The sequence below is a fragment of the Syngnathoides biaculeatus genome, chromosome 7 (genome assembly GCF_019802595.1).
Source record: "Syngnathoides biaculeatus isolate LvHL_M chromosome 7, ASM1980259v1, whole genome shotgun sequence".
Taxonomy (NCBI): Eukaryota; Metazoa; Chordata; class Actinopteri; order Syngnathiformes; family Syngnathidae; genus Syngnathoides; species Syngnathoides biaculeatus.
This window is the reverse complement of record NC_084646.1, coordinates 6,798,853-6,820,793: the sequence shown is the minus strand read 5'-3', so window position 1 is coordinate 6,820,793 and position 21,941 is coordinate 6,798,853. Positions and strand designations below refer to the sequence as shown.

The 21,941-nt window shown below is 42.6% G+C and overlaps 1 protein-coding gene across 10 annotated transcripts in view; it reads right to left on the bottom strand.

Annotated features, from left to right (window-relative positions):
- Window positions 1-21,941, bottom strand: part of fryl (furry homolog, like) — a 107,263-nt gene that overhangs the window by 24,005 nt on the left and 61,317 nt on the right. For all 10 annotated transcript variants that reach the window (XM_061824071.1, XM_061824074.1, XM_061824072.1 and 7 more), the window contains 29 exons: window positions 20,759-20,996; window positions 20,401-20,574; window positions 19,395-19,481; window positions 19,060-19,328; window positions 18,773-18,983; window positions 17,293-17,417; window positions 17,161-17,218; window positions 16,765-16,856; window positions 15,913-16,085; window positions 15,550-15,710; window positions 13,699-13,809; window positions 12,363-12,517; window positions 12,176-12,275; window positions 11,682-11,850; window positions 10,487-10,755; window positions 8,684-8,824; window positions 8,437-8,605; window positions 8,286-8,370; window positions 7,973-8,085; window positions 7,762-7,912; window positions 6,036-6,139; window positions 5,767-5,949; window positions 5,411-5,621; window positions 4,296-4,417; window positions 3,667-3,854; window positions 2,989-3,083; window positions 2,302-2,915; window positions 1,026-1,294; window positions 791-931 (listed from right to left, as the gene is read on the bottom strand). In XM_061824071.1, coding sequence (XP_061680055.1) covers window positions 791-931; window positions 1,026-1,294; window positions 2,302-2,915; window positions 2,989-3,083; window positions 3,667-3,854; window positions 4,296-4,417; window positions 5,411-5,621; window positions 5,767-5,949; window positions 6,036-6,139; window positions 7,762-7,912; window positions 7,973-8,085; window positions 8,286-8,370; window positions 8,437-8,605; window positions 8,684-8,824; window positions 10,487-10,755; window positions 11,682-11,850; window positions 12,176-12,275; window positions 12,363-12,517; window positions 13,699-13,809; window positions 15,550-15,710; window positions 15,913-16,085; window positions 16,765-16,856; window positions 17,161-17,218; window positions 17,293-17,417; window positions 18,773-18,983; window positions 19,060-19,328; window positions 19,395-19,481; window positions 20,401-20,574; window positions 20,759-20,996 — 4,978 coding nt within the window. The remainder of the gene's footprint in view (window positions 1-790; window positions 932-1,025; window positions 1,295-2,301; window positions 2,916-2,988; window positions 3,084-3,666; window positions 3,855-4,295; window positions 4,418-5,410; window positions 5,622-5,766; window positions 5,950-6,035; window positions 6,140-7,761; window positions 7,913-7,972; window positions 8,086-8,285; window positions 8,371-8,436; window positions 8,606-8,683; window positions 8,825-10,486; window positions 10,756-11,681; window positions 11,851-12,175; window positions 12,276-12,362; window positions 12,518-13,698; window positions 13,810-15,549; window positions 15,711-15,912; window positions 16,086-16,764; window positions 16,857-17,160; window positions 17,219-17,292; window positions 17,418-18,772; window positions 18,984-19,059; window positions 19,329-19,394; window positions 19,482-20,400; window positions 20,575-20,758; window positions 20,997-21,941) is intronic.

Genomic DNA, 21,941 nt, shown 5'->3' with positions numbered 1-21,941 from the left:
TACGTGCGCGAATGTGACGTGTACCGTGCCGCAACAATGGCTCGATTACATGGAACACCAGTTATGCCCGGTGCAGATTTCTTGGATTTATCCTCATCTGATGAAGAAATAGCAGTATCGGTTGATCGGGAAGACAGAGGAATACTTCCATGCAGATTTGAACCTGTGGCTGTAAATGTTGAATATTCGGATGGTTCTTTGGGCGGAATGACGCGGAGTCTGACTACTCAGAGGCCTAAGTCAGTCTCGGAGGGACATAAGTGCCTAAACAAAGGCCCTGGGAGCTGCGGGCCAGCAGCCGCGGATGCTTCTTCGGACGGGAATGACGAGCGAGCTAAGGCGGCGGGCCGCAAGCCGAGCTTCCAGGCCGCGGAGGCCTTTAACCCTGGACGCCGAAGCTAGGCTAATGGCCTCTGAGCCGAGCTTTGACGTCCGGGGAGGCCGTTAGCCGAACTTCGGCGGAACCCTTTAGGTACACATCACATCTGCGCACGTAGGTCATGTGACTCGCGAAAATGGCAGCGCCCCTGAAAATTCAGAATTGTCGATAAAAATCTTCTCATAACACTATTAAATAAGAGCTGATTTAACACCACGTTGTCAAAATAGGGTATATATTATTACATGACCTATTGGATACACTTTTCATGTAACGCACTGGTTTCTCCCTTAAGGTGGTGGGAAAGGTCATCACTTAATAAAATTTTTCCCACTCTTTGTGACAGGGATGTTTCGGCACTAAATGAGAACTGGTCAGTAAGCGTAGTACTTTTTCGAGACGGAAGCTGACCTGAACGTATTTGCCTATGATCTTCATTATTTCCAGGTTGAACTGCTTGACAGGGGCAGCCGACAGGTCGATATAACTCAGCAGGCTGTAAATGATCTGCAGCAAGGACTGCTGCATGCCGGGAAGGCCCTTCTCCAGCAACTGTCAGGACAACACTCTATTAAGCATGAACGCGCACAGTTCGGTCTCGTTTTTTTTTTTTTTTTTTTCTTTTTTTTTTTTTTCTACGGCGCACCTCAGCCAAGTAGGTGACCAGGTTGAGGGTGATGTCGGTGAAGGCGTCGTGGACGTAGCGGCACACCACGTTGATCCAGTTGGAGGAGTCGCGCGAGTAGCTGTGCGTGCTGTACAGGCTCATCATATGCGCCAGGTTGGAGAGCGTGGCCGACTTGTCTTCGGCGCACAGTTTGGCGATTTTGTCCGCCGTCTCCTTGCAGAAGGCGGTGGGGCTGTCAAAGTGCTGGATGAGGTGCGGCAGCAGGCACAGTATGTTCAGCGGGAATCCTGAAAAGGGCACATGACCAATAGTTTACAGGTAAAAGGAAACCTATATAATGTAATGACTTTAATACTCTGGTACCAGAGGTTAGCGTTAAGACTACAGCGCCTTGCATACAAATGTGGCTTATGCTGGAGTTCCATTCACATGGAGGAAATAATTATTGACAAACAAAAAAAAATATCTGGAATAAAAGACAAATCTGACAAAAATTATATATATATAAATATATAGCACCAACTGATAAAAATGTGACAAAAGAGTGGCCAAAAAATGTAAAAAGCAAATTAATAAATTACAAATATTTGAAAAAAAAAAAAAAAAAAATCAGACAAATGGGAAATAGATTAGTGATAAACTACCATGTGTTCAGACTGTCCGAATAATTTGGGATAAGTTGTAAAATGTCTTGCAAAGGACATATATAAATCAGATAAATAGCAAAACATATAGATTAAAAAAAAAAAAAAAACTTAGAAAAAACAAATCAGCAAAATTGATGACGTGATGAAAACCGGGGTACAATTCTGACAAAAAAAGTGGTAAATAGTTAACAAAATATGACAAGAACCTGGTAAAAAAAAGGAAAAACAAAAAACAACCCAAATATGAACAGTAATCATGCAAAAATAAAAAATGTAAAAAAAAATTGTGAAAATTTAACAAAATTCAGGCAGTTAAACAGCAGGAAAAAAATGACCAATTAAAAAAAAAAAAAACAGATGACCAGAATGAAAAATAAGAGCATAAAAGATGCTTAAAACAAACTGTGAGAAAAATGTAAAACAGCCGACAAAAAAAAAAAAAAAAAATTAAAAATATCTGGTAACAAAAGAGGACAATTTGGCCAAAAATTGGTTAGAAAAAAAACGAACAAAAAAAAACAGACCAAACAGATAAGTTCACAATTGCTACGTTCCCACTTGTTTAAGTCACCGCTGCACAAATAGAACTCTAAATCAAGCCGCCCTTATATGGTACCACTTTGGGTACGAGGACTAAGTCCACTTGCCTGCCAGTTGCGAGGGATCAACGAGCGCGTGTCTCGAGACGCTGATGAGCCTGCTGAGCAGCTGGATGGTGAGCTCCTGCGTGGATGTGGAGGTGAAGCCCTTCAAGAAGAGCTGCAGCAACCCTGGGAAACTGTACCACTTGAGCTTGGCCTGTATCCTCTCCAGATGTTCCCTGTTCTCCTCCCGCTCCAGAGGTAGCTGGCCAAGCAGCTTGTTGAGCAGCCGCAGCGCCAGCAGGTACTCAAACTCGTAGTCCGACTCGAGCAGCGAGGCTGCGATCCAGAACACGGTGGCCATAAGGTTAGCGGGGTCAACCGCGGGCTCTGTGTCCCGGCCCGGCCCCCTGCTCCCGCCGCCTTCCACGCCGCCACTCAACGCGGATAAACTGCGTGTCCGCGCCAGGTTGCCTTGGCTGCCGCCGAGCCGGTCAGCTACGTCCAAAGTGTTGCTGCGCCGACGGTCCACCTTGCTCACACCCATCAAGCTAGCTCGCAGAGAGTTGCTGCGGTTATGCGCGTAGTGGAACAGTCCGCTGCTGCTAACGTTCAGCTGGCCTGTGCTCTTCCTGTTGGCTGCAAATTTGGGCCCCAGCAGGTGATCGTAGGTCGAGGTTCTGAAAGGGACAAAGGATCAGCGGGGCTGAACGGACGAGCTCAGCAACAGCATACAAGAATGACAGGACGTACTGTACTAAGGTGGTGAGGAGGTCGTAATTTTTGACCGTGTCTGCCAGTGTGTCAATGCCAGACTCCAGTGTGAGTAATAGTTCGATGACAAAGCCCTAAGAAGAAAAAGACCAAAATTGACAACTCCAATACCCATGCAACATCCCAAAAGTGACACAACTGGGAACATGAAATTTTCTGTAAAAATTTTGCCTCAAATGACAAATAAAACGTCATCAAATTTAAAAAGATAAAAGGATTGCTAGTGAAATACTGCCTCTCTAAGTGAAAATGTCTGCCTTTTCCTCTGCGCTTTCCCTGCCGACTCTGAGCTGTTTGAAAACAAGTTGTCACTTGCATTGTTGTGACGCCGTGTGGCGCAGTCACCTGGTCGCCACGGTAACGAAAAGCCCACTTAACCCGTCATCGAGGTGAGTGAACAGTGACTCATTTTGCTTGAAACAGAACCCCATACCACCCAAAAAGTTTATAGTCACCCAAGATGGTGGCATAACGCTACTTTTCTTTTAAATTTGGTGACGGCATAAATGAATCTCCTCTCCTCACTAAAATAAATGGTTTCTTGGGACCAAAATTCCAACAGATGGCGCCAAAGCAATGTGTTTACATTACAGCCACGGCCTGAGTATAAAAAACGGGCTGGTTCCACCAAACAAGTCAGCACTGCTAAGTTCTGACCTGAGCCTCCTCGCCGGGGTCCCCCACAGTTTCTACCAATCTGGAGAGGATGTCGGACAAGGTGGCAGGAGTGAGCGGCTGCTTGAGCGCCCGGAATATCTGGAAGGAGCGTCCGGCGTAGTGGCGGGAGGAGCACGAAAGTGCTGTCTGCAGAGCCACGTCGCTCAGCAGAGAGTCCAGTTGAAAACCTGAAGGAGTGAATGAGTTGACACTCAATGAGGGTAAAATCACCACAAATATATCTGCTTTTTAAAATTAAAATGAAAAAAAGCTCTCTACAGTATTGTACTTTAGAAAGAAAAAAATGTAGCAGTAATTAAATATAAGTTTGTGCATCAAGACTTAATGGTTTAATTAAATTAATTGTTCTGCTCCTCCTGGTGGGCCCGCCTTGGCCAATATGCATCCAAAGGAATAAGATTCCCCACTACAGAGCGACAGGATAAGCAAGGATATTAGCCCTTTTTCGCAGATGATAAAAATATATATATATATATATGCTATGGATATCATGTTGCCTGTCTACATGTGTTGTTCCTCTGTTTGTCTTTAAATATCTGTTGCATATACGGTGATAAGACAGCAAAGTTCACTGGTAAATTTTGGAACACTATTGTGACAAAACGCACCAGTCTGGGAAAGTTTGAAGACGGTCATGACGTGTCGGACGAATACGCTCAGCTGATCGGCGCTCTTAATGTTGGGGTACTTGGGAGACACGTCCTCGTGGTTCCAGAGTGGTCCGTGCTTCCTATACCACATACAGAGGAGGAAAATCATTATTTGATCTCCTTGTTGAATTTGTACATTTCGATTAGTTCGCACGCTCAGTGAATGCCATACTCGTTTTTCATTTGATAGTTTAAAATAAGCTCTAGGAAGAAGAGATGGCGAGGGTGGACGACTTCAAATACTTGGGGTCAACAATACAGAGCAAGGGTGAGTGTGGTAAGGAAGTGAAGAAACGGGTCCAAGCGCGGTGGAATAGTTGGCGGAAGGTGTCTGGTGTTCTATGTGACAGAAGAGTCTCCGCTAGGATGAAGGGCAAAGTCCATAAAACAGATGTGAGGCCGGCCATGATGTACGGATTAGAGATGGTGGCACTGAAGAGACAACTGGAAGCAGAACCGGAGGTGGCAGAAATGAAGATGCTGAGGTTCTCGCTCGGAGTGAGCAGGTTGGATAGGATTAGAAATGAGCTCTTTAGAGGGACAGCCAAAGTTGGATGTTTGGAGACAAGATTAGAGAGCAGACTGAGATGGCATGGACATGTCCAGAGGCGGGAGAGTGAGTATGTTGGTAGAAGGGTGCTGAGGCTGGAGCTGCCGAGCAAAAGAGGGAGAGGAAGACCAAAGAAAAGGTTGATGGATGTTGTGAGGGAGGACATGAGGAGAGTGGGTGTTCAAGAGGAAGCTGAACGAGATAGGGTGAGATAGAAAAAGATAACACACTGTGGCGACCCCTAACAGGACAAGGCGAAAGGAAAAGAAGATGAAGAAGTTTAAAATCCATAGCCAAAAAGTGTTTTTCCACACATAAAACTGCTGTATTTATGGATTTATAACTGCCAAAGACTATGATGGACGTTATGCGTGCCCCCTGCACCTGTAAAAAAAAGTCAAATCTGGCAAAAACAATAAGAAATATGTACAGAAACGTGACAAAAAAAAACCATGGCAAAAAAACTGAGAAATCTAACAAATGGCCGAGAAGGTTCACTGTATTGACAAAAAGAGTGTCTCACCTGGAGGTAATGAACTCTATCAGGGCTTTGACCTTCTCGTCTTTCTTCACACTGGTGTCCACCTCGCCGAGAAACGATGAGGAGGTGTGGGACAGGTGGGAAAAGGACGAACCGCCGGCACCCAGGCTGATGCTGGACGACGTAGAACTGGAGCTCATGCCCGAGTCTGTCATTGGTGACGGTTGACAGTCAGGGAGCAGCTCTTGCACGCCTGAATCCACAAAAAACCCACCATTACATCCCATCACCAATCCACGTCATTGAAAAACATTCATAAGAACATTTTTACATACATGCACGCACCCGCACACCGCACCTCAAGTGACATTTGCCGTGAATAGCGCCAACTTTCTGACCTGTGAAGTGCAAGTCGGGCACAGGCGGCTTGATGGTGAGCACCTTGGGGTCATTGAACTCCCTGTTGCGTAGGAGCACCATGGCCACGCCCTGGACGCTGCTGTTGGCGCCCTGCACGATGAGCAAGTGGAGCAGGAGCCGCTTGCAGTGCTCGTAAACCTCCGGGTGCTGGTGGTCAAACCCTGGCAAAAGCACGAGGGAGAGAAGGCAGCGTCAACAGGGAGCCAGACCTCAAGTGGCACTAACAAGTGGCGAGCGGGCAAGTTACCTATGAAAATGGCGTGCAGCAAGGGATGCAAATAGGCACTCCACTCCACTTTGACGCCATGATCCACTATGAGGTCAGTTAGTAAGATGACAGCAATGTTACATCTGAAAAACAAGTTTCGGTCAGTCATTTATTGATGCAAGATAACCAAAATCTGTGCACAAGTCAGAACACGCTGTAGTATATCACTAATTTCTTGCTCACCAAAGGACTTTAAAAATTTTCTTTTTTTTTTTTTTTACATTTTTATCACATTGTGGTGGTCATTTTTTTGGTCACATCTTTGTCAGTAATGGTAGCATAACCGAAAATAGATTTTTGCAATTTTCGCTGTTGTTTGTGTTATTATTTAGAATGCAATTTTAATTATTTTTTTGCTCCATTTCTGGCAGTAATACCCATAACCGGAATAAGTACAATGGGAGCTCTATTCTTGTCTTTTTTTGGGCCATTCGGTATACATCACACACTATACTATATACAGTGATCCCTCGGTTCTCGACCACAATCCGTTCCAGAAAATGGTTTGAAAACTGAATTGTTCGAAAACTAAATCGATGTTTCCCATTACAATGAATGGAAAATAAATAATGCGTTCTAAGCCTAAAAAAACTGGCTTTTTAACGCATTTTCTTAGCTTCTCCTGATAATAAACTGCGTAGTAGAAATACATGTATAGTTTAAATACTTTATATAATAAAATAATTTAAGAAATATATTTCTTTTTTGCTTAAAATGTATGCTTTAATACTAGGCTAGGCTGGGAGTGCAATGCCGTATTTGTAGCGACTCGGCCCCCAGCCTTGTAAACTTTTTTTTAAACAAAAGTGCAGAATAACTTTGGGAAAACAATAATGAGGGGGAAAAAAAGCATTTCTTTTTAAAGTAAGACCAAAACATTTGTAACTCGAGTTAACAAACAAAAATGAAGAAATGCTTCAACAACTGTACATATCAAATGTCTTCAGGGTTGGTGACTTGCCCCTTTTTAACAAAAAACGAATCTAATGTCATTTGTTTCTGCCGTCTCTTAAGAAAATTTACGAAGTGGCTCACCACGACATCATTCAAATTTTGGAGTGCTCTGCTACATTCAGATTACTGGGGTGATGAAGTTCGACGAAATCATGAATTTCCTTCCACTTGGCACAGATGGCTTTGATGTCAGCATTTGGGACAAACAACAGTCACTACCAGGACACTTTTGTGCACAGAGGCTGCGTTATACAAAATAAAAGTCCTCTCATTGTGCCCCGCACTTTATGTCATTTCCGGGTTTTTTCAATTTTTTTCAAATAGACAATAAGAAAACGCGTTGTGGGTGGGTCAACTGCTGGCGCTGGCGCGCAATGTTATTTCCCGTTTTTTTTTTTCGGCAGCGTGGGAATTCACAACAAAGAGCGCTGGGGGTTAAGCTGGTCTGGCCGCATGCAATATGTTGTTTCTGTTTTTTTTCAGCGGCGTTCGAGTACCGATTTCCCTTCGAAAACAGAAGCAAAAAAATCTAAAAATTTTCACTCGAAAACCGATTTGTTGGAAAACGGCGACGTTCGAAAACCGGGGCTTTACTGTACTCTGTTTTTTTTTTTCCTTGTCATGTGTGGGGTTTCCCACTTTATAAAAAGGAGTTACAGTATGTTGTTAAAAATCAGTATGGGTGTAGTGGTGACTCTCTTTAGAAGACCGGGCAGCGTATGCAAGCGAGGGAGAGGCCCGGGTGGCATGCCTGTGCAGTGCTACAGCTGGGGCGTTGGTCTCTGGCAGGTAATCCACCAGCGGGGACCAGCAGCCACCCGTCGGGGGGAAGGGGAGAGGTTCTGGACGGTTGTGATCCATCACTTTCAAGCGCCAGTTGGCATAAAGGGGCATGGAGTCGCCTGAGGGAAGAGTTTGGTTAGCCCGTCGTTTTATTGATTGTTGCGTGAGTTTGCATTTACTTTTCTCTTCTTCGTAAGAACCCCCCGAGCTGCTGCTGTAACGAGATTCCAGGCGGTGGTGTTGGCGATTCAAGTTGGCGTTCAGACCGCCGTAGATGTCCAAGTGTGTGTAACTGAAACACACACACACGCACTTCTTTTTTTTACATACCATGTAAAAACAACCACTTACCCAATGTACATGTACAACCAAAATTCTAATATTTGCTCCATGAAACAGTATTATTTCCCCTTGCTGTAGTGTTTCCCGTTTCATCGGATTTGTTTGGATCCAATCAGATTTCAGCTTCAGTGTTGTCATGTTATACTGCACCTGTCCTCCACGTTGGAATCTTTGACCTTGCCGTCATGATGACCTTCATGTCCCGGGACCATCGTGTTGCTGCTGGATGTCGTACCTGCGGGACAATACAGACATGATGAGTTCCACTAACCGCAGCTTATCAAAGACTCTTGCAGCTAACCTGAGGCAACCGAAGGGATCTTGTAGCTGGAGCTGATGCGGTAGTAAGGCGGGTTGTCCATGTGGGCTACAGCCGAACTGACGGCATCCGTCAACTCCAGCTCGCTCATCAGCTCTTCCAGCAGCTGCATAGTCTTATCTCGTCCCAGGTACACCACCACTCGCTTTACCTGCAGAAAACACGGGAATGGAACGCGCGATCGGCAGAATGCGCCAGAGATGCGGCAACGTGTAAAAGCGAGACTCACGTAGGGCAGGAGGCTGGGCTCGCTGCTGACACCAGACATGCTGATGAGGAAGTGCAGGATTATTTTGAGGTTCTTTGGCCAGCTGTCTGCTAAGGTGGTCCACACGTTCTCGATCTCCGACCAGGCGAACTCGTCCCCGTACTGCAAATAAACAAGTGGTCGTGTTGTCAGTCAGTTATTGCAGGGGTCACTGGCACTCCCACCACACCACACACTGCTAGCATTGCCTGGCTCACAGCTCCTCTCCATCCATTCCCTATAGTGCTCGTCCTCATTAAGGTAGCAGCTGAGGTGGAGCCTGTCCCAACAGATGTGGGGCAAGAGACAGACAGTTAGTATTTTCTTTTTTTTCTTTTTTACTCTGGAGACATGTACGGAATAACTTTGTCGGAAAATGCCATCATCTGTTAAGAACTCATTGTCAATTTGTCTGTTCTTTAATACAGTTTTTGTTTTTTACTCAGTTTTGCTGCATTTTAGTCACCTTTTTGTTAGCAATCTCTTGTCACCCATTATAGTTCCACGACTGCTTAAGTTGAATATTTACCCAAGTCAACAACCATTTACTTCAGCTAATTAACCTACTACATATTTGCTACTTTTTTTAGGGGAAATTTTCATTTTTTGTGCTTTTTTTCTAATTAAAATGTTTGTTTTATCATTGTTAGCAATCTCTTCACCCACTATAGTTCCACTGCTACGTAACTTGGATATTTACCTAACTACTATTTACTTCAGCTTAAATAACCTACTACCCATTTGCTACTTTTTAGGGTAAATTGTGTCAGCTTTTTGTACTTTTTTCTAATTAATTTTTGTTTTAATCTTTGTTAGCAATCTCTTGTCACCCACTATAGTTCCGCTACTACGTAACTTGAATATTTACCTAACTACGATTTACTTCAGCTAACTAACATATTTGGTAGTTATTTTAGGGTAAATTTTGCCATCTTTTGTACTTTTTTCAAACTTTTTTTTTTTTTAAATTGTTAACAACCTCATCACCCACTATCGTTCCATGACTACGTAACTTGAATATTTACCCAAGTCAACAACAATTTACTTCAGCTAATTAACCTACTACCTATTTGCTACTTTTTTAGGGTAAATTTTGTCAGCTTTTTGTACTTTTTTTCCTAATCTAAAAATTTTTAAAATCAGATTTTTATCCATTTTTGTGAGTTTTTGATCCAATTTTTTCCGCGAGTTTTGTCACTTTTTACTAATTTTTTAAAACTTTTGTCAAATGATACCATAATTTTGTTTGCAACAAGCGAAATAACCCGAACACATCCATAAATCGTAACGCACCGTCGAAAATGACTAACTTACCCTGCTTCATATTTCCATTACTTCGTTTTCCTTTCGCCTTGTCCGATTAGGGGTCGCCACAGCGCATCATCTTTTTCCATTTCATATTTTTTATATTACACTTGTATGAAATACATTTGCAGGCTATATTAATATAAAAAAAATAGTCTGGCAGCAACTGAGAGTGCCCTCTTGTAAGCTTGACCTTATTCTTACACTTGTGCAATTTGCAACATCGAAAGATCATGTCAGATACCATCCTAAAATTATGAAATTCTAACTTCTATGTGACACTTTGGTTGTCTTGTACTGTTGTTTTGTGCTTTTTTTTGTCACATCATTCTTTCCCTCCATCTATCCTGACTCAAGCCTTCTTTTGTCCGACCACATTTTCAATAAGTATCACATTAAATACAAATAAGGTAAGGAGCATATCATTGTCTCTTGTTTCAATTTCAACCTGAATCCAACCAAGTGTAAGAGTTAACCCACCTTGGCTGTCATGAACATGAGGTTGTTGAGCACCATGGTGGTGGCTCGCGGTGAGCCCCATCCCTCCCCGTGTAGCCATCTTCGGCTGTTGACCATTATAATATCCGCGTTCTGTGCTTCCTCGTCTTCCTCGCCACTGCCGGGATCCTCGGGGCGGCGCGTGGCAGGCTTGAAATCGACGAGCTCCACATTGTTCATCCACGGCAGGAGGTAGTGCAACATCACCTGGCGACCGCCTGGGTGTGCCGTTTGGATACGCTGGCTAACTTCTGCATGCCCAAGTGACAGGAATTGAAAATAACTTGAGAACAAATCCAAACCCTCCCAACCTGCCTGCAAAGTTTAGCAATAAGTAAAAATACCGCCTCTTCCCTCACTCTGTGGAAGCATTATTATTATCATTATGTCACCATAACATTAATATTCTGGCTGTTTTTTAAAGACAAAGAGTGAAAATAGTTTGGTCGTACAAATTGGATTAACCCTGTTTTGTTAAAAATGGATAGCTGGAATGCTTCCATGCAGAAGCAACTAGTCAGCAGTGCAGATTTGATTTCATATGTGACAGCCTATTCATTTTTTTTTTGCAATGCATCACTTGTGGCCCTAAAACCTTTCAAAAATAATTAGTGAAGTTGGCGTCAGCAACGTACAATCACATTCTAATCCATGTCAACATAAATATGTAGTGATTTTTTTTTAGCAAATTAAAATACCGCTTGAACACGGTTTTAGGGTGTTGAGGTTACATGCTAGTAATATAACGCCAAATACCAACTTGAAAGATGTTTGTTACCTCATGCAAGATACAATTTTTAAAAATTTTCCCAAAAGTAGTCATTTTGGAATTACGAGTATTCTGACTGACAGTGTAATTTTTTTTTCCCTAACCTGCACATAATGCACACAAGGGGAAAAGGGCGATTTGAATGATGTTACCTTAAAAAAAAGTGCCATAACAGAAACCAAACCAACCTCCCCCCCCCCAAAAAAAAAAAAACTAATATTGTTTTTTAAGATGACAGACTGTCTTTTTGGCAATAAAAGCAGCTGAAAAGTTTAAAATTTAACAAGTTCTGAGGATTAAAATAATACAAATATGTCGAGTGTGGCTACTGTTAAATAAAAGATCCATTTTGACATTAACAGAAAAACTAGCATCCTGGAAAGAGCTGTATATGTAAGAGCTGCTGACCAGAGAAGATGGGTAGCGTGAGCTCTGGATATGTCCTGGCCAGCTCCTCGGACAGCTGGTAGTACGACACAGAGTAGAGGTGCGGCAGCGGCGAGGGTGGCGTCAGTATGCCGTCCGTTCGCAGGATTTCCAACTTGTGGGCGTAGCGGAAGAACTTGGGTTCAAGCACCTTTGCATGGTCGGAAAACAAAACCAAAAAATTCCAAAACAGAGCCACCACAACATAGATGAGAAGCAACTCATGTGTTCTATCTGTGTGCTGCTAACACTTGTGTTCAAATATAATTTGTTTAATGGTTTATAATAACTCAAACATTGATGTTAGTTCCACTAGCTTGTCTGTAGAGTTTTGCAGTGTGAGTTTTAAGATCGCAGACTCTTGAAAGAAAGGTTTGTTAAAAACACAATGTTGCATTTCCTTTTTTTCCCCCCAACAAATAACTTGAATAAAGCACTTTGTTTCTTTTTTTTTAAAGAAATGTTCATTTTCTCACCTGTAAAAGTTGCATAGCCACCTCGTAGATATCCCGGGAGGAGTCGGCCGCCTTAAACAGAATGAGGTTCAGCAGCACCACAGTGTCAAATTGATAATCCCTGAAAGCAACACAAGCAAGCATATGAAACAAAGCGGAACAGCAACAAAAACGGTCCCGGTGTAAAAGGTGGGCTCGGGTCTTTTACCTGTTATGAAAGACGTTGGCAATGGCCCGGAAGCAGCCAGCAGCCACACGTCGGGAGCCCGTGTAGCAGCGGTCTACAGCCCAGAACATCAGGTTGCTCTGGTCCGGGTTCAACTCCAGGAGCAGCATCACCGCTTCACAGCCCAGTTGGTGAACCTGAAGAAGCCCGTTGATTGAATTTTGGACAGAAGGGAAAAGCATGTAGATAAGTCACAAAAAAGTAAGATAGCATGCTAGCTCATACTACTCATGAGTCTTGAGGTGGTGGTATGATTTTACTTAATTACTGAATAAATTTATATAGTCATAAACCAAATGTGCATGCTCAATGATCCTGTTTTTACAGCTTTGTCACCACCTTGTGGAATCTATATGTAATTATAAATTCATTGGGGTGGGGTGGGGACGTCAATATCATGAATTTCTGTCTGTCTTTTAGTTTCTGGTGAAACCTGCTGCTCAAAGTCAAGGCCCGTGTCCCTGTGTAATCAAGTAGAAATTACACAACTGGGCTGGGATTATTTCATATATTCTATGTTCTAAGATTTGGGTATCATGCACAACTCTTGACATTGAAACTATCCCAGAAGGACAGAGGGAAGAAAAAGAGTCTTAAAAATTCTGGCAAAATTTCTACTGCAATACATCCGCTCCAAATAGACTTACTCACTGTAAAGAATTTTATCAATATTGTAAAAATCTCAATGTTCTGACAAAAATTACCACTCTATATGCCTCCATGTTTGGCAGTATCACTGAACAACACTAGAGGGCCCTATTTGCACACTATTATTGGTGTGACCGCAACTTTAACTTCCTGGGTAAGGCCAAGAAAAACACATTGACCTAGCACCTATGTTATGCAGATAGAATGCATTATGTAACCACATTGTTCTTTAGACTATTCTATTTATCGACAGATTGACTGCCGAGGAGCGTAGGAAGAACAAAAAAATAGAACTACAGTTAAACAAAATTATACTGCCAGTTTATTTCCATTTTGGGTGTAAAACGTCTGCTTCTCTAGTCCAAAGTACCATTTAGGTTTGCTAGTTTGTGTGTAACCAGTTTTAAATATTTAAATAGCTTAACATTTGTGACTACAGACAGATCGTTTTCACGGCAGACTGGGGGGGAAGAAATCATCCGTAACATAACCCGTACCACAGGATAATCACTCTGTCACAATCTTCACGAAGACATCTGATAATTGGGGCTTTGCTAACTTTGATCAGAAGGGTGAAAAGATGCTCAAATTGGGCCCAATTGCATGTGTATACCCAACTTAAGGTATTGGTTTATTGTGTATTAATGCTGGGGCCTTTGATCTCAACCACCTTCTTATCTTGAGAATCCAGGATGTTGTCAAGCCACTTGTAGAGATACCCATCAGAAGAGAGGCCGACATTGTCAGCGACAGGACCGCAACACAACACAGCAGACATGGCCTGGCAGGGGGACATACACAATATTACTTCACACCTCCCACACACATTTTATACTTAATTGTACCATGGTTCATAAACGGTTATGAATGTATGAATGGTCCTTTCCGACCTGTCAATCACTTGTACAATAAAAGCCAATCAGATAACCGCATTGTTTTAACCCCTGGCTTGACACGCCCCTCTCGCCGTATTGTCCCACAAACAATGCTGGCTGTCAGTCGCGTGCGCTTGGAAAAGTTAATGTTATGGAGAAAATGGTCCTCAGATGTGCTTGGGGAAGGTGCAATTCTGATGAAAGATATCCTGATAGGTAACAAGGGGCCCGCTTGATTCATTTTCCAAAGCCTAAAACACAGTTGACGAAGTGTCTACGATGGATTAAGGCTCGCGGAAGACCACGCGTATAACTATATGTGGACAATATCAACAAACACAAGGGTGTATGTTCGACGGTAAGTGAGGGAGAAGTATCTTCTCTGAGTTTGATTGAATTATTATCAGTGCTTTATACATTGCAGGAGAACAACTTTCACTTTGTTAGTGGATCACTGACCTGCTGAATGAAGTCTGTCATGTTTTATGTCGAAGAGTCGGTTCGGGAAACGTAACTGTGCGATGTCATGCAAGAGAAATGTCTATTTGTCTATTTGCCTATTTTTTAAGACAGAGCAGTGGGTTCCATTACGAGCCAAGTCAAATGAATAAACCCACTCACTTATAAAGACTACAGTGATATTACTCGTGATCTTTCCAAGAAGTACTCACCCTGCTTTAAATGCGCAGTACAATTCCACAATTTTATCGTGTTGGATTTCAATATGAAATTTGTGAGGCGTCATACTTTTTTGCCTCGATCACCAACATTTCCCTGTAACTCTGACATTGCGTCCTGCTCCGTCCAAAATCTTAATTCCGTGTACATATCCTTGCGAGAAATACCGGAGACCTCTCCGTAGAACTCTCTTGAACAAGTCTGACGCATTTGGCAAAATACATACCGCTATAATAACTGCAATACGCGATAGTGAATCGACTTCAAACAAGTTCTGTTCAATCGCCATTTTGGAAGCTTGTGGGATATGGCTAAGGGGGCGGAGCTTAAAATCACCATCAGAAAGGTCCATTGTGTTGCCTTCTCGCTTTAATCCACCCAGGTGCCTTCAGGTTCAGTATTGTTGGGTGATGTAGCTTAAAGTAGATCGAAAATGGGACAGCTTCTTAACTAATGGGATTTCTGATTCGTCCTTACTGGGGCAAAACGCTGGTCTTCAATGAAAACATTTTTGTATTCTCCGAATGCTTGGTCAGAACAAAGCTGTTCGACTAGCAAAACAAATCCGTAGAAATCTGCAGAAAATAATCCATTTAATAACCAGCATTCTGCTTCAGTATGATGCATTTTATTTACATTTTGTCATATTAGATACCTATTGATTCTGAAGTGCTCTGGATGATTCGCACTGTATGTCACTATTGTGTGCTGTTATATTGTATTTTTAGACACTGTTGATGCTTTTTTATATTTGTGACTCAATAATAAGAGGTTAATTATGTCTGGAAAATCCCCACTGAAGCCCCAGATACCAAATGCACATTCAACCCACCGAGACGCTCACTAAAAACTGCAGCTTTCCATCATAAAGTAGGGATTACCGCGAAAAGTAAATAGCTTCTCCCACAATAATTCGCAATGCAACGGGGGCCCGGGTTATGTGATTCCAGGTGTGTCTCCATCCACACCTTTAAGGCGCAGTACTGATGACGGTTGATCTGCATGTTGCGGTCACTGTAGCGGTCCAGTGGTGTGAACATAATGCTGAAGGGGCCGGCCCAGTGACTGAACAGCATGAAGAGACTGTGTCGCAGCGACTGCTGTGGGAAAATGCTGCGCCGCTGGTGCACTGCAAGCGACAAGTGGAGACATTTGTTAGTTTTATCATAAATGTTTGAATCAATAATTCATGCGTTGGCATGTTTTTTGACCCCATAGAACCCTTGAAGGGGAGATATTTGAGATATGTGCCAGTTGGACATGGTACGAAATATTACCAGACTTTGTAAAACAAGAGTCAGCGCATGATTTGAAATGACAATGAACGATACCCGGAACATTCTGGATGATGTTTGCCACAAGCGCGCTGAAGTGGCATCGGATGTCCTTCAAAGTGTCCGAGTCCTTGTCGTTTTCCGCCTCGAGCAGTTGCCGGGTCAGGTCCACGTACTCGAGCAGCGTGCTGTTCAGAGAGTGACTCTCGCCATCTAAGCCCCCACTTGTTCTGTAACGAGAACAGGGAGGAAACGTGCTCATCTTTCAATTGTGAACACCAGTGGCTGTCAAACTGGGATCTGAGGACATATTAATTTGCAATGAATTACTTGGCAACATAAAAAAAAGACATGGCAATTAACAACAATCAATTATTTCTCCTTAATTTAGCTTTGGGCCAATTAAAATAATCATAACGTATCATTCCGATATCTGATAAGCTTGCATGAATTAAGTCTTTTTTCTTTTTGTTAGAACAAAAGGCACACTTATTCAATAACTTTTTTTTTTTTAAATAAAGAATCCCATTTGTTAGCCTGTCCGTGGCACTCCCCATTATGCATTAACATCATGCTATCGGACATGAAATACGCAATGTGAAACTTCAACTGGGATTATCATTAACAGCAACAGTGTATTTTCTTAATGTTATGAGTTTTTATATGTCATTGTTCTTATAAAGACAATAACTTAGTTGAATTTTTCAAAATGATCTCATAAATTGCTACCATAAAATATTGTGACAACAAAAATCAACTTTTCCATTTGTATGCATACACGCGTTAGTTATATTTATTCAACATTAGGAATATGAGGGGGTCTTTGGAAAATGTATTCCACGTTAAAGGGGTCACTGGATGCAAATAATTTGAGAAGCCCTGCATTCCATTATGTGGTGGATTCCGTACATCTGACTGATGACGCCAGCGTCAGCCAGGAGCTCAAAGATCCGGACCAGCTGGACTCTGAGGATGTCACGGCGCCGGCGTCGCTTCATGTTCTACAAAGCAATGTGCACAAAAAAAAAAAAAAAAAAAAAGGGGGGGGGGGGTGAGTAAACAAGTCAGACGAAGGAGCCAATTTTAGTTATTTTTGCTTGGCTAAAACCTGAGACTGGACTTGAATTTGGCCTGGTATTCATAAATCTGAAATTAATCTGCACCTGAACTACTTCAACTGGGATCTTGACTCGCTTGATTATCTCTCACGGTGACTTTCTTGAAACTTGAAGGTTAAAACTTGACACTCACTCATGATTTACACATGATGCATGTGACTTATTCCCACCTCTACCCCCGACTTACTTCAGGTCTTCTTTCCAGAGCTTCTTTTATGATGGGGTTTAGCTCTTCTATCAACTCTCTGTTCATGTAAGAATTGCTCCATTAGCACATGATATTCACAAGACAGTGTTTACTGTGGCGGGTTACTCGAACCTGAAGGCCACGGGGTTGGTCCTGCCAAGCCCCAGAACGAGAGATTCTGTGATGTCCATGTTCTCGGAGCGCATCATTGGAACAATGTGTTTGAACAGTGAAGAAGGGGAGGGAGTGCCTACAATCTGGCAACAGAAAAAAAGCAAGACACCTGCGAGTTCCTATGCAAAATTGGAATTATAAGACAATTTCTATCCACTAGTTGATAAACAACTGTATATAACATTACATAAGAGTTGGCTTGTATTTATCGTAATTCCTGGCCTACAGAGCACACCTGGTTATAAGCCTCACACACAACATTTGTAAAGGAAATAACATTTGGAACATACATACGCCGCAGCTGTGTAAAAGCGGCAAGTGCCCACATTGAAACTCACATAGAAACACGAGATATTTATAAAGAAAGACGGTACACAGAGAGTTTAATGCTAACACTAGCACCGCGCGAACGCTAACGCCGTGCTAACAGGGCCAGTTAAAAATAAAAAAAAAAAACAAACTATAAAAACCACTGAGACACGGCAATAACACGCTAACGCAGCGTTAACAGGGCCGGACCGTTAAAGTCACTTCCTCGGCACATATATTCCACCATGTCTCACTCTTACCTTTTCTGCTCGAGTGGCCCCTTGCAGCCACGAGAAAACTGCACAAATTAGCCTGATCACTGCATAAACCGTACAGTTGAAAGCGTTTGAAAAAAGTCGCGGCTTATAGGCCGGAAATTACGGTATATGTAGACTGGAAAGGCTGCTGTACACCTATATGGCGTAAAGAATGCAACAAACAGCAAAAAGTAGGGGACAGGGCAGGGTGGGACAGAACAGTAAAGAGCACCGCAGAACAGGAGAAGACAGGACAGGGCATACAGTACAGGACAGGATATCATAGGGTACAATAAGGAAGGAGAGTATATAACAAGACAAAACACTACAGAATAGGACAGGTTTGGACAGGTTAGGAGAGGCCAGTACAGAACAGAGCAGGATAGGATAGGTCAGGGAACAACAGAACAGGGAAGCAACATACCATGGCAGGTCAGAACAGAACAAGCTAGCACAGGACAGGAAGTGGTAGGAAATGATTGGCCAGCGAAAAACAGAACACAAAGTAATGCAACAAGGGCAGCATAGGGTAGAACAGGACTCAGTAGAACAGAAACTGGAAGGATACAATAGAACAGGATGGGGTTGAACAGGAGAGAACACGACAAGATAAAGTATGACGGGATGAATGGGACATACAGGGACGTGGCAGCACATGACAACGTGATATAGGGGATAAAAGAACAGAATAGAAAAAGAGAAGATGTAATTTGGCATGATAGGGTAGGACAGGGCAGACCTGGGCAGGACATGATCAGGTAGAGCAGGACAGAACACGGCAGAATAGGACAAGACAGGACAAGAGTAGTAAGCTAGATAGTGCAACAGGAGTGTGGTGGTATTAAAAATCACCTAATGGGGGACCTCCTGACCTTTGAATCGTAGCTGTAGCCGCTGTCTGGCGTGGACGCCAGCGTCTCGGACGGGGAACAGCGGACAGAGCCCGACGCGGACGACGAGGAGCACGTGAGTGAGGAGGACGAGGAGGCTGAGCTGCAGCACAGGATCAGGTAATTCCGCCAGAGGCTAATGTAGGAGTCACTGCTGCTCAAGCTGTTTACTTTCTTGGCATTGATGGGGCTACTGCGGGTGGAAAGCACAGGCGATGTCAAAGGGGCATCAGTCAAATTCATAAATTACACTCACGCGTCCACCGTACTTGATGTCGACTTGAGGAGACAGCAGCTGCAGGCGGGTGTACGCGAACATCCAGGCATAGTTGAGCGCGGTTGGGCAATGCTTGGGAAGGTTTTCCTGGCGTAGGTAACTGGACAAACTGATGACCCAGGGATCCTGGCCCTGCGTGACGTGCGCAAAAACCCAGATGTGGGACGGGCTGACTACGTCGAACTGGTGGCTGATGGGGGACGAGCTCCATTCTGCAAGTGACTGGAGGTCGATGCCAGTGGGACAGTACAGCAGGTTGGTCTGGAAAGGAGGTTAAGAAAATGGCATCAACATTTTAAGAGGAAAAGTCTGTGTGTGGACATTTACCTGATCAGCCCCGGTGAGATGAATAAAGCTCTCCAACACTGATGCGCTCGTTCTATCCATAACATCTATTGCGAGTTCCTCATCACCCTAAAAGAGTGGCAGAGAGAAAATATTAAGAGAGGAACTCAAATGACTGCAATGGGGTTTAAAAGTCTGGTTCTCAAACTCAGGGGTCCACGAGACATAACTTGGTGGTCCGCAAAATATAAAAATATATGCACTATTGTTCGACCAATAGCATAATGTTTTAATTAATGTCACAATATGATGACGATGATAATAATCATACATTTTATTCGTAAAGTGCTCCAGAGCTTTAAAAAAAAAAAAAACATAAAAAGCAAAAAAAAAAAAAAAAAAAAAAAAAAAAAAAAAAATCTGCGTGCTCGCTAAAATTATGTATGTGCAGTTTTTAAGGTCATAGGAATCTACAAAGGTTAAAAAGGGGCAATGAGATTTTTTTTTATTTGCTCTTTTTCCAAAATAAAAACATAGCATAGTTTTATGAGAAAGCTGTATACTTTGAATTCACTTGTTAATATTGATTAACTTAATTAATTTATTTTTCTTGGAAAAAAATTTTTTTCAGTCATCACAATACAATATTTTTTCTTAAAAATATTTATCATCCTAACTATGACTTTTACTCTGAAGCAATTTGTTTTTAAACACCAAAGGGTTTAGGGATACATAGGGTAGTTATGTCCAATTGACATTAGGATTATCTCGGCATCTGATGGAAAAATTTCTCCCCAGAAAAAGATTTGCCTTTGCACTTTTTAAAATGTATTTTATGTTAGGTATCGCCGGATATTTTTTTTTTTTTTTTTTTACATTAAGGATAAAGTGGACCCTTTTCTTCCCTCTGTCCCTCTTTCTTTCTCTCTTTACTGCGAGACAAAGGAAGACTTGCACAAGGCAGATAACCATCCGTTCATGTGTGTCTATATTTTGACTGAGAACCCCTGGTTAAAAGTAGCACGATTTTGATGATGATGATGATTACCTTGCCGATTCCTAGTGCAGTGTGCAGTGCACGGACTTCCTTCAGGACGTTGACGGCCAGCCTCCGTGTGGCAGGGCGACAGCTGCAGAGCACAACCATGGCCAGACCTTCCACTACGTGCAGCACACCCAGCAATGAACGCTCCATGGAGGGAGAATGGCTGCTGCTTGAACTCTGTGGAGACAGGTTTGTCTTAATGGGGAAGTAAATCCACTTTTTTTAATTACGCTGTATGTACCCATTGATGACAACCAAAATTAACGTCACATAAACCTTTGTGAATGTTGCGCACATCTCGTAACCAAACCCCGCCGTCTTTAAATAAGCGCTAATGGAGACCCTCGTAAAAGTGACCAACCTGCCCATCGTGGCTCCTGTTATTGCTCTGCGCCACCTGCCTCCACTGGCTGATGAGCTGCAGGAGCATCTTGACCGAGTTGTCCAGCAGCGTGGGGTGCACATCTGTCACCTCGCGCATGATGAAGTACACGAAGCCCGACAGCACGTCCTCACGCCACTCTGGAAAGTCCACCATGAGAGCCTGGAGGGAGGTGAAGGCTAAGCCCCGGAGCTCCTCGTCCATGTGGATGGTCAGCCTGGGAGCGGGTGGAGAAAGTTGGCAAAGAATAGGAAAGAGCGGATCTGCACTCGTACCTTGACTTAGAATTTAAACTTCTGTCATGACCAAGTTCATCAAAAATAATGCGCAATTTTTTCCCACAAATATTTTCAAAAAGTTAATAGAGCACATTATAGTTATGTATCGTTGAAAAATAAAAAAATACAATCACATTGTATAGTCATATACAGGTACATAAAGTGGTTTAAAAAAGGTATACATAATACATTTCAATATGATATTCGATGTCTTATGTTACACATTTATATATATTATGGTAATGTGCGCCCCCAAACCTGAGCTCGCTAATCTCCTCGGTGGAGCGTCACATTTTACGATCGTTAGTGTAGCATATTTGTTGCTACTGCACCAAAGATCAGACACGACTGTCCGTGAGTTTGTTATAACTTAAACAGACAAAAAAAAAATGTCTGCTACAACGACTAGTTGTGCAGCCGCTTTTAAAATAAATGCATCATCGCTGACACGAGCAACCCGGAAGCAGCGCGGCAATCAAAACAATGGGAGCTCGATGGCTTCAGGTCGTTATCAAAACAATGTGAGCTCGAACTACGTAGGGTGTAATGAGTAGATTAAAAAAAAAAATTAAACAGGAGACCGTACACAATTGAAATGTTCGACAGTGATGCATTAAATGTAGCCACGATAGATATTTTTCAGATTGAAGAGGAGTCAGATGCTTCTTTTGAAGTCTTGGCCAAGGATGTGTAATGTAGAGGAAAAACTGCACTATGCACAAACGTTTTATGCACAAATATTTAATGCAAAAAATGTTTACGACAAACAGTGTTAAATATTTATTTAAGACTGTTATATGTGTTATCAACAGTATTAATAAAATGTTATGCCATCATCTAGCATTTATTTTAGCCGGTTGAGTGATTCTGTTCTGTTATTGATG